This window comes from Dinoponera quadriceps, unplaced genomic scaffold, assembly GCF_001313825.1.
Source record: "Dinoponera quadriceps isolate SergipeBrazil2010 unplaced genomic scaffold, ASM131382v1 scaffold136, whole genome shotgun sequence".
Lineage (NCBI taxonomy): Eukaryota > Metazoa > Arthropoda > Insecta > Hymenoptera > Formicidae > Dinoponera > Dinoponera quadriceps.
Genome location: NW_014554268.1, coordinates 135,118 through 147,267, shown reverse-complemented (window position 1 = coordinate 147,267; position 12,150 = coordinate 135,118). Strand labels below are relative to the sequence as shown.

Here is a 12,150-nt window from a genome sequence, read left to right as displayed (position 1 = left end):
CGTCCGCGCACTTAATTTTGTTAGATTCTTTGATCCATTTTTTGGAATAGGCAAAAATCGAAGACGAGCCAAAACACGTCCAAGCAAAACAGCTGTCAAAGATAAACTGAATATTCAAAATGGCCGAACTTGTCGGCATAAGTGAGGGACATGAGTACCAACATAACGCCACAAAAAAATCGAAAATCAAATATACGTAACCCGCGGAAATTCAAAATTCGCGATACTTTTTGAACAGACCTCGTATTTCGATTTGAAAAACGTGCAGCTGAAACTCACGATTGTTAATACAGACTTATAGTGAGTCTGCATCATCCAAAACTATGTGTGGAGAATGGTTCCGACGATTCAAAAGTGGTGATTGTGACTCTCATGACAAACAACGACCAGGTCAGTCGACAAAATTTGAAAATTCCGAATTGCAAAGTTTACTGGATGAAAACTCTACTCAAACTCTACTCAAACATTTAAAGAATTAGCTGAACAGCTCAATGTTGATAAGTCAACAATAACCCGACGTTTGCATGTTATGGAGAAAATACAGAAAGAAGGAAAATGGTTGCCACACGAACTGAACGTGAACGCCATTGTGAATTGACTAAACATCACCATTTCTTTGCTTGCAAGGCACAGAAAAAAAGTTTCTTGTGGCGTATTGTAACTAAGGGTGAAAAATGGCTTTATTTCGATAACTCTAAACGCAAAACATCATGGGTTGATTCTGGCCAGCCATCAACATCTACGCCAAACGGATATATCCATTTTGTATCTTGTGGGATATGGAGGGGGTAGTGTTTTACGAGCTTTTGAAATCCAAAGAAACGGTCACTGCCGAACGTTACCAAAACAACTTTGAACGATAATTTAATGGAAAAAAGACCGTTAGTAACATCAAATCGCCGAAAAGTGATTCTGCTGCACGACAACGCTCAGCCCCACGTTGCATTGGCGTTGAAAAAAAAACACTGATAGAACTGGAATGGGAGATCCTCTTTCACTTAGTGTATTCTTCGGACCTCGCCCAAAGTGATTATCACTTATTTCGGTAGATGCAACACGCCTTGGAAGATACACACTTCCGTAATTATGAGAAAGTCCAAAAATGGATACATGAGTGGATATCGTCAAAAGATAGGGCATTCTTTCGACGTGGGATTCAACATTAATCAAACAGGTGGGAGAAAGTAGTAACATCCGAGGAAAAATACTTTAATTAAGGTAACCCAACAAGTTTTTTATAAAATAAATGCTTAAAGAACGAAAAAAACCAGCCAGTTTTAAAGCAATCACCTAATATAATGCAATAAAGAAATATAAAAATAAATAATTATTACAAACCTGAACCAACATTAGTAACGTATGAACGCGTTTTAGCCTTATTTTATATTTTTATGAAATGAATGTTATTTAATATTATATTCCTTGAATTCTTTTTTAATAATTATTCTTTACAAGTCTTTAAATATGCTACTCCATTGAAAAAAGGGAATAAAATAGTGTTTTTAAAATATCTTCATTCATTTGAACTACTGCCATAAGACATTTAATGCGCTTATTTCGTTTTCTAAATATTTTTGGGTTTCTCCTTATTCTTTTCAAAAATAAAGAAGTTAATTTATATCCACATTGTTCCAAAATAATAATTAACCATAAAATAGTTGATAATATGCTATATTTCGTTAATAGTAGCGAATTTTAATTAGAATATACATAACCTTAAATGACTATTTACATAAAAAAATGTTAAACATCTAAAAAAGCTACAAAAGTAGAAAATTGAACGTGTAAATATATTTTCGATGTATTTTTGTCTTGTAATTACAAATACGATAAAAAAATTTGGCGATCGAACATATTTCGGCCGCCATCTTGAAAAAACTTGTGAGAAAAACGTTTTATTACAAATATCTCCGAAATTATTAAGATTATTAAAAAAAATGTTTTCAAACAAAAAATGCAGAAAATTACGTTTTCTACAAAAAAAAAGGTAAAATCTTCATTCATGTAACTCCAACCGTTTTCGTGTTAAAACGGTTTATACACTTACAATCGAATATTTTGTGTCACGTTATAAAAAAATATATTTTGTTAATTATTTATTATTTACTATTATTATTTATTTTCATTTATTTTTGTCAATATTTAGATTAACTGATCTACCTCCAATGATTTATATTTTGACATGTGTTGTCAAAATTACATCTCTGAATAATATGCAAAGAGTTTTTTATGAAAAATGTTTTTATTTATTCTTAAATATTTCCCATTATTAAATTGATGAGTTTATCCTATACTAAAATAATAGATTCTGAAGTGTCCAGAGAATGCAATCCCCTAGTAGAAGAATTAGGAAGGCGAAACCCTCCTAATGGGAGACCGATGGATGGAGTCCCCGGTGGGGTTCCAAGGGGCGGAGCTCCCAGTGGGGATCCAAAGGACAAAACTTCTAATGGGGATCCAGGGGGCAAAGCCCCCAGCAGTCAAAAAACATTATAATAAAAAAAAAGAAAATGTTAATCTTATTTATTATGTCACCTGAATTTCAATGATAAATGAATATATTTATTAAATCTTTGTCTTATTAAACTTAATGAGTCTATTTCATACTAAAACAACTGAGGTAAAATTAGCAAAGGCCCCTACGCTAGATTAGTTGAAAGAATTTATCATTAATTTTTCTTGTATATATTTGTATTGCATGTATAACCTCAAACCTTGCATACGAGCCTTTGCTAATCTTATCAGAATCTATTGTTTTAGTATGAGATAGACCCATCAATTTACACACATACACACACGCGCGCGCGCGTGTATAGTAAGGTGGAAATTTAATAGACATATTCATTTATCATTGAAATCCAGGTGACGTAATAAACAAGAGTAACATTTTCTTTTTCTTATTGCAATTTTATTATAATTTTTTTATTTTAACATTGTTTTTTGACTGTGAGGGGCTTCGCCGCCTGAATCGCCACCGGGGGTTTTGCCCTCTGGTCTTCTACCAGGAGGGTATTGCTTTCCTGGACTACTAGGGAACTGCACCTTTTGGACACCTGCCGGCATTGCACTTGGGTTTCGTTCTCATCTCTCTGTGTCACAAACTTAGAATTTTATATATTAGGTTGGGGAAAAAGAAATCCATTATTTTTACTTGAACTTCAAAACTTTATTTAACATGTTTCGGATTGTCCGATTTGGGTCAAATATGCACCGTTTTGTTTTATAATTGTTGCCATTTTAAAGGTAGCTTCATAATACCTCTCTCATAGAAGTCTTGGTCCCTATTGGCGAAAAACTCTAGTAATCGATTTTCGCAATCTTCTCTTGATGCCAATTTCTTATCACTAAGGAAGTTTTGCAATGCAAGAAAAACATGGTAATAGCTCGGTGCCGGACTATATGGTGGATGCATCAAAACTTCCCAACCTAGCTCCCGGAGTTTCTGGCGAATCACTATAGACATGTGTGGCCTGTCCTGATGGAACACAACACCTCTCCTATTGGCCAATTCTGGCCNGACAGATACAAAAGAATGTCCATTGTATCAAACTTCCCAACCAAGCTCCCAGACTTTCTGTCGAGTCAATATAGACACGTGTGGCCTGGCGTTGTCCTGATGGAACACAACCTCTCCTGTTGGCCAATTCTGGCCGTTTCTGGTCAATCGCTAGCTTCAAACGATCCAATTGTTGATAGTAGAGATCCGAATTTAGTGTTTGGCCGTATGGAAGCAACTCATAATAAATGATTCCTTTCCAGTCCCACCAAATGCACAGCAGAACTTTCCTGGCTGTTAGTCCTGGTTTGGCCACCGTTTGAGCTGCTTTACCGCGCTTTGACCACGATCGTTTTCGCACAATGTTGTCGTATGTGACCCATTTCTCATCCCCAGTCACCATCCATTTAAGAAATGGGTCGATTTCATTCCGTTTGGTCAAGGCTTCGCAGATGGAAATTCGATCCATCATGTTTCTTTGTGTTAATTGGTGTGGCACCCAAACATCGAGCTTCTTTTTGAATCCAGATTTGTGCAAATGGTTTAAAACCGTTTTATGGTCGATCTTTAGCTCCTGGGCGATGCTACGACTGCTAACATGCCGGTCAACTTCCATTATTTCAGTGATTTTATCCACATTTTCGACGACGGGCCTACCTGTGCGAGATGCATCTTTAACATCAAAAATACCTGAACGGAATCGACGAAACCAAAATTGCACGTAATTGGCTGTTACAGTATCGGCGCCATAAACACCATTCACAATTACAGCCGCCTTGCATTTTCGCCTTTATCAAAGCAAAACTCTAAAATGTACCGAATTTTCTCTTTGTTGACTTCCATTTTTAACACCCTGTAACTCACAACTGAATAGACCAAACAACAAACAACAAAAGAATTTTTTAGTGCGAAATGTCACCTTTCGTTTGATCGATACTTTACAAGATATCGATCACTACAGCCATCTACCGAAAAAATAATGGATTTCTTTTTCCCCAACCTAATATTATCCCATGACGTAGAGTAGGATGCATGAGAAGACATGACCTTAACAACATATGTCAAGATGTAGGTCATTGGATGTAGGTCAGTTAATCTAAACAATAACCAAATTAAATAAAAATAAATAATAATAGTAAATGATAGATAATAAATAATTACTAAAATATATTCTTCTATAATTCGTGACATATGTAAAATATTCGATTGTAAATGCTGTAAAACGTTCTAACATAAAAACGGTTAGAGTTATATGAATGAAGATATAACCTTTTTTGTAGAAAACGTAATTTCCTGCCTTTCTTGATTAAGAACTTTTTTTATAACGTTAATAATTTCAAAGATATTCGTAATAAAACGTTTTCCTCATATATTTTTTTAATGTGGCGGCCGAAATATGGCCGACCGGCAAATTTTATCATCGTATTTGTAATCAGGAGACGAAAATACATCGAAAATACGTGTACATGTTTAATTTTCTGGTACTGTAGTTTTTCTAGAAGTTTACTAAAAGAAAATTACTATTACCGGGTTAAAAAATATTCAAATATGTTAATTAAAGAAATGGAAATGATTCTACATAAAAAAATAAATATGATTGTAATATATTATACCACGCATGCACGCACACGCACACACGCACGCGCACATACACATGCACGACGCCTAATATACCGATGTTGTGATAGATTGTAGAAATTGACGAACGTTCGATATATCATTATAAGCAACCAAGTTAATTGTAACATACTTTTTACGTTAATTGTGTTAATTGTTAATGTTTCATGTTAATTGTAAAATGCTTTTAGAAAGTATTCGAAATGTAAAATGATTAAAAACAGATTAAAAACAGAATAAAAGTAAAATGATTAAACATATCTCTCTCTCGTGTAACACGTTAAGTTAGGAAATTATTAATTTCCTAACTTTTCTGAATAATTTTATTCTGAATATATCTTAATATAAATTACATGTACAAATTACATGTACAAATATATCTTAGTATATATTACATGTACAAATTATATGAAACGTAAGGTAGAAATTAATGTCAAAAATGAAAATCTTGTCTAATATATTAATATTTAATACAATCCATCAAATAATATCAGCAACCAGTGTAATATTAATAATGTGTGACATATAAGATATCGAAATGTTCAATCTCAAGATACATTTGAGTCGTTACTAGACGTGTTCATATTACGACTGAATTTTAACGAATTTCTTTAAGAGATGCAGTTGTACCTACCGGTTTTAGTAGGTAACACGATCCAGCAAAGCGCGATCCAAACAATCCCACGATGTGTCGGAGCGATACCGCAGGCCGACCGTTGTCGCTGTACCATATCGTCACTTGATTTTGTCGAATCCACGCCTATGCATTTCTCTCGTGCTACACACAACACATGCGTGTTCGTCGCACCTTGAGTCACTTACGATGATCTCTCTCTCTCTCTCTCTCTTGTGTGTCAACAATATCCGTGGGAATACATTGTCGTTATATCTCTACTGCGATCTCGCTAGTACTATCAGTCAGCAGGCGACACAAAAGTGCACCAAACCAATGGTTCATACGAATCTTTGGATTCTCCAAATACGGATCTGTCGATAAATTACCAAAAATGACGCACGATTTATTTATACGAAAGAAATGCTCGAGTTCACGCTGAAGAGCGAAGGAAAATGTACTCATGATATTCTATGTATTATGTGTTATACGAAATATAAAATGTCACCGTACAATTTTTTTATCATATTACCGTGTATATGATCACGTGCGCACATGTAAATGTGGTACAAACAAACGAACAAGAAAAGTACACTTGTATATGGCATATACCTCGTACGCCTTTCCTGAAGCGCGATTAGATTACCGTTTGCTTTCTCGAAAAAGGTTTCTGGGAGAAACGAACGGAGGTGCCTTTACTCGAACCACGAAGAGCGACTAGCTGACTCTTCGATCGCAAGTTTAACTGTGCGACTGTTCTGAGCCTCCACCACAGTTGCTCTTGGTTGCGAGGTGAAAGTCGCCGGCCTATTTGTTTCGTTACCATGAACGCGCGTACCTCCGTCTGCCTCTTCTATGTCCCCCTGCTCCTCCTCCTATTCCTTTCCTGCGCCTTCTTTCTGACACATACGCGCGCGCACGTACGCATGCACGCACACGCGCGCATGTACATACGCCATACTTGCGCACACACACACACACACACATACACACACACACTCTCTCTCTCTCTCTCCTTCTCGTTTGTCTTTTTCGCGATTACATTGTCGACTTCTAAGTTAGTTTTCTTTAGTCTTTTTAAATAATATTTTAGATATAATCGATAAAATATCTATAGATACCTGTAAATAAATGCATATACATTATATAATTTTATTTAATCGACGCGATTAATTAATTTAGAGGTCGACATTCACTTTGATATATGTATCGATTAATCGCCCAGATTCATTTCGTCTAATTAAGACATGCTTATATTAAATTACGAAAATGCCTGTAAAATCACAATATTAAAATAGAGTATCTTAATTTCGGAATAAATAACAAACTTATTGTAATTATTAACCAGATAACACCAGATATCTCAGAATTATCCTGTATGTGCCTAGGTGTTCACATATACGAGGTCTGTTCAAAAAGTATCGCGAATTTTGTGTTTTTTCAAAAATTATTTATTTATTCATGAATATCTATTTTGTCTCCTCCAAAGTAATCCACATCAGGTATTATACACTTGTGCCAACGTTTTTTCCAATCCTCGAAGCACTTCAAAAAATTATTTTTTGTGATCTTGTTCAGCTCCTCCTTCGATGCTGTCTTTATCTCCTCAATCCTAGCGTAGCGTCGTCCTTTCATGTGCTTCTTCAGTTTCGGGAACAAGAAAAAATCACAGGGGGCCAGGTCTGGGGAATACGGTGGCTGCGGCATCATTAGTGTGATGTTTTTGGCCAAAAATTCGCGCACAAGTAACAATGTGTGAGCAGGGGCGTTATCAAGGTGCAAAAGCCAATTTTTGTTCTTCCACAAATCCGGGCGTTTCTGGCGGATTGCTTTGCGCAAATTGCGCATAACTTGCAGGTAATATTCCTTATTGACCGCTCTACCCTGTGGCAAGAACTCATGATGCACAACGTCCCTGCAATCGAAGAAAACTGTAAGCAAGGGCGTCCAGCACGCTCTTCGTCATTCACATCTTCTCGGCCCTCTGAGAACATTTTGTACCACCGATAAACGTTGCTTCGGTTCAAGGTAGCTTCAACATATGCCACAGTCAACATTCGGAATGCGTCCGCGCACTTAATTTTGTTATTCACACAAAATTTGATACAGATTCTTTGATCCATTTTTTGGAATAGGCAAAAATCGAAGACGAGCCAAAACACGTCCAAGCAAAACAGCTGTCAAAGATAAACTGAATATTCAAAATGGCCGAATTTGTCGGCATAAGTGAGGGACATGAGTACCAACATAACGCCACAAAAAAATCGAAAATCGAATATACGTAACCCGCGGAAATTCAAAATTCGCGATACTTTTTGAACAGACCTCGTATACAGAATCGACATGTATATTTGTGTGAGCACATGTGCAAGTGAACGTATATGTATCACAATAACTGCATTAACTTCGCTATTATCAAAGGAAATAAGATAAAGCATGAGGTTTTTATGGTTTTAATGTGCACGTCACATATAACAACAATAATTTTGTTATAGATGAAAGCGTAAATGCGAGATTTCAAGTCAACTTCGTTTTTTAAATAAAATTCTATGACTTTTTTAACATAAATTGATTCTTTTCTAGTCGTTCTGCATATAAAAATATTGTACGTGAAATCATCGAAAAGTAAATATTTTCAAAGATATATTTTATTTTGATACTTTTCTTACAATATATATAAAATATGAAAGATATCTCGCAAAATGCATATGTATGTTAGTGTGTATGTGTACATATGTGTATAAATTGCAAAAGTTTATTTTAAGATTATTTCAGAGAATTTTGTAGAGTTTATATAGAATTCAAGCGTTTCTACATATTTCCGGACTATAAAGGAATTAACAAGAGCTTGAACGATTCTTCTTCCTTCCTATGTCGTTAAGAATACAAAACTTTCCGAGGATGCCCGCGGTACGTTACGGTTTCGCGATGCATCAACTGAGAAACACTGCTCTTCAATAGACATATATATAAGAAATGCGCGATGCGATGTGCCAACGTCATTGCGGGTGCAGGCCTAGTTTTCGAGTTCGCGGCATCGATTACCCAAGGCAAATCCTCTCTCGAGTCTCTGCCGGTTGAATGATGATTTCAAGGTCGTCAGTGGATGGGTCGTTCCATCCGCCAACAAAGTGGACTTCGTTATTCAATGTAGATGTATACATTAAAAGCGAGATGATGAGCGTGTAATTGACACAATTGATTCACCACATTTTTCAATATCGCCTGCTATCAATTATTTCTTGTTTTAAATTTGAACTTGTCTTTAAATTGAACGAAGACTCCCAAGGATTTTTAACGTTTATCTCCAAAGTCCGTCAAAAATCAATGAACAATAATAGACATTAAATAGAAAAAAGTTAATATACTAATCATACATAAGTCAAAAATATGTGATCAGGACATGAGTATAAAAAAATCTAAATAATACTTGAAAATTACGTATATATATATTAGATGTTTCGGTTAATTTTAAGAGATATTTTGCAAGATAACACGTTTTCTTAGAGAGTTCAATTATATTTTATTTAAAATATTTTCCACTGCTAGCTACAACTTTTTCCCACTTTTCTGACAATAAGTGGATTCCGCAAAAGAAATGTTCGTCTTTCGAAGCATTCTATTCATCAAACCAATTTTGTATTTCATCATATGATTTGAAGTACTAGTCAGCAAGGCCGTGCTACATCGATTGAAATAAATAATAATCTGAAGGAGCACAGTTTGGTGAATACCAAGCGGCATGTGGTATGATTCCCTATTGAAATGCCGATAACGTATCTTTAATTGCTTTTGCAACGTACAGTCGAGCATTGTCGTGCAACAAAATTACTTTGCATTTTCTTTGAGCTGTTATTGGACGTTTTTGGTTCAAAGCACGATTCAAATCGATTAATTGTTTTTGATAACGTTCAGCAACGATTGTTTGATTCGATTTTAGCAGTTCATAATACATGACGCCTTTCATGTCCTACCAAATATATAACAAAACCTTACTTTCGTGAATGTTGCGTTTCGGAGTCGATGTCGACGATTGGCCTGGATTTAACCACAATTTTTTACGCTTAAAATTATTGTAGTATATTCATTTTTCATCACTAGTTATAATTGAATACAAAAGCTATTTTTTGTGACGAGAAAACAATGAAGTGCTAATGGTTAAACGATTTTAAATAGCCACTTCAAACAATTTATGTGGAACGCATTTGCCTCCTTTTTGAATCTTTCCCAATAAACATTTCTCGTGTAAACGATCAGAAACAGTTGATTTACCAACATTTAATATTATAGCTAATTCTTCAAGCATTTGAGCTGAGTTTTCATCTAATAATACCTACAATTCGGAATTTTCGAACATTTTTAGTTGACCCGAACATTCTTTGCTTTTCAAATCGAAATCACTACTTTTAAATCGTCGATACTAGTATTCACACGTTTTAACTGGTGGAGTAGACTCATAATAAGTTTCTGAGATGAATCGGTAAGCTTCGGCAGCCGTTTTCTTTGAATCAAAACAGTAAAGTAATAGATGATGAAAATGATCCTTATTACATTCCATTTTCAATCGCACTAAACAATATGATTATATTTACGAATATACAGGACCTATGTGATTTGTAGAAATGTACAAGCTTTAAAATGACGTACTAACTTTCAAAATATCTCTAATTGATTTGTAGCTATAGCCATCTACAGTGAGCCTTCAAAACTAACCGGAACGCCTAATATATATACACGGTGACCCATTTTAATCGACAAACGGAGATATCTCCGAAACTACGTAACCTACGAAAAAAATGTTCGGGTAAAAGTTGTCGAGGACAGTAGGGGTCATCTATCTGTACTAATGACCTTGACTTTGAGGTCACTTTTCAAAATCATTTCAAGGTCAAGGTCACTTTTTTAAATGGAACCCCCTATTTTCAATGCCGGATTCAGAAAGAGCGGGAAATTTTACATCCAAATATGTATCAAAGTATAAGGTTAACGTGACTTCCATCGGTCAAATGAAGGTCAAGAAACCACCCCTATCAAACCCCAAGCAGGCTAAACCACTATTATTAATACAATTTTTAATTCTTTAAATACTTCAATCTCAGACAAATTCAAAATGTAGATAATTTAAGGAGATAATTTAAAGATTAAAGTTTTAAATGTTGCCCCGTACAGTTCAATTACCAATTTTTTGAACGAATTAAACTCTCTTTAAAGCCACTTTCTCAGTATGGCAGGCTACCTTGCAAATAAAATTAGTGATATGATAGTAGTTTGTCATAACAACTACCTTGCTACATGAAAGCTTTTACTAAATGTTTCCCAGATGAAAGACATCCTAACAACTGAGCAGTTCGAAACCTACCTCAATAAGCTCGTGATAGAAATCTGGTTCGACAACATCGACATCATGAATACAACGAAGATAATGCACGAGCTTGTGAATCAGTCTACTTGTGGATTGGAGTTCAATTTATTTTAAAGAAAAAAAAACGATTAAACTCGCTGTTCCCAGAGTTAGGTGGTTTAGCCTTCTTGGGGTTAGGTAGGGGTGGTTTCTTGACCTTCATTTGACCTATGGAAGTCACGTTAACCTTATACTTTGATACATATCTGGATGTAAAATTTCCCGCTCTTTCTGAATCCGGCATTAAAAATAGGGGGTTCCATGTAAAAAAGTGACCTTGACCTTGAAAACTGACCTCAAGGTCAAGGTCATTAGTACAGGTAGATGACCCCCACTGTCCTCAACAACTTTTATCCGAACATTTTTTTCGTAGGTTGCGTAGTTTCGGAGATATCTCCGTTTGTCGATTAAAATAGATCACCGTGTATATATGGGTCATTCCTTGTGAAAGGGGTACGCTCAAAAATTAGATTTGATCGAAACTTATGGCAGTCGGTAGTATTATTTTAGAAAACATTTGTCGAATTTTTTCGGATTTTTTGACCCACACCATGAGCTTCTATGGCTGTCATAAAATTCGATTTTTTGCTTCGACTACCAGTTTCTTAATTCTCGTCGTCGTCGTCGTGCCAATAAAAAAAATCTGAAACCATTGTAACTTTATAGCATTTTTCCCGTAGAATCTGAAAAAAATATTTATAAAATTTTAGGGGGTAGTTTTCACCCTTATTTTGAGATTTTAAAGTTTAAAATCGGAATTTCTTAAAGTACGTCACCTTTGATTTTTTTTTGTTTTTTTATTTTATTCCTTTTTAAATTTGCTTTCGATTAAGTCATGTCTCATGATGGTAATCGACCTGGAACAGGCCCAACCGTCTTGAGGGTTGAGATATAACGGTAAAAAGGTGGATTTTTGCCTTTGGGCCTTATGTTGGAAAAATGCTATAAAGTTACAATAGTTTCAGATTTTTTTTATTGGCACGACGACGACGACGAGAATTAAGAAACTAGTAGTCGAAGCAA

At 35.3% G+C, this 12,150-nt stretch overlaps 1 protein-coding gene across 1 annotated transcript in view; it reads right to left on the bottom strand.

Annotated features, from left to right (window-relative positions):
- LOC106751955 (dual oxidase-like) overlaps positions 1-7,303 on the bottom strand; it is a 27,976-nt gene extending 20,673 nt beyond the window's left edge. Inside the window, exons 1-2 of the mRNA XM_014633270.1 lie at positions 6,339-7,303; positions 5,748-6,100 (exon numbers count right to left, since the gene is read on the bottom strand). Of these exons, the coding sequence (XP_014488756.1) occupies positions 5,748-5,844 (97 nt within the window). The 5' untranslated portion in view covers positions 5,845-6,100; positions 6,339-7,303. The remainder of the gene's footprint in view (positions 1-5,747; positions 6,101-6,338) is intronic.
- Between the last annotated feature and the right edge of the window lie 4,847 nt (positions 7,304-12,150).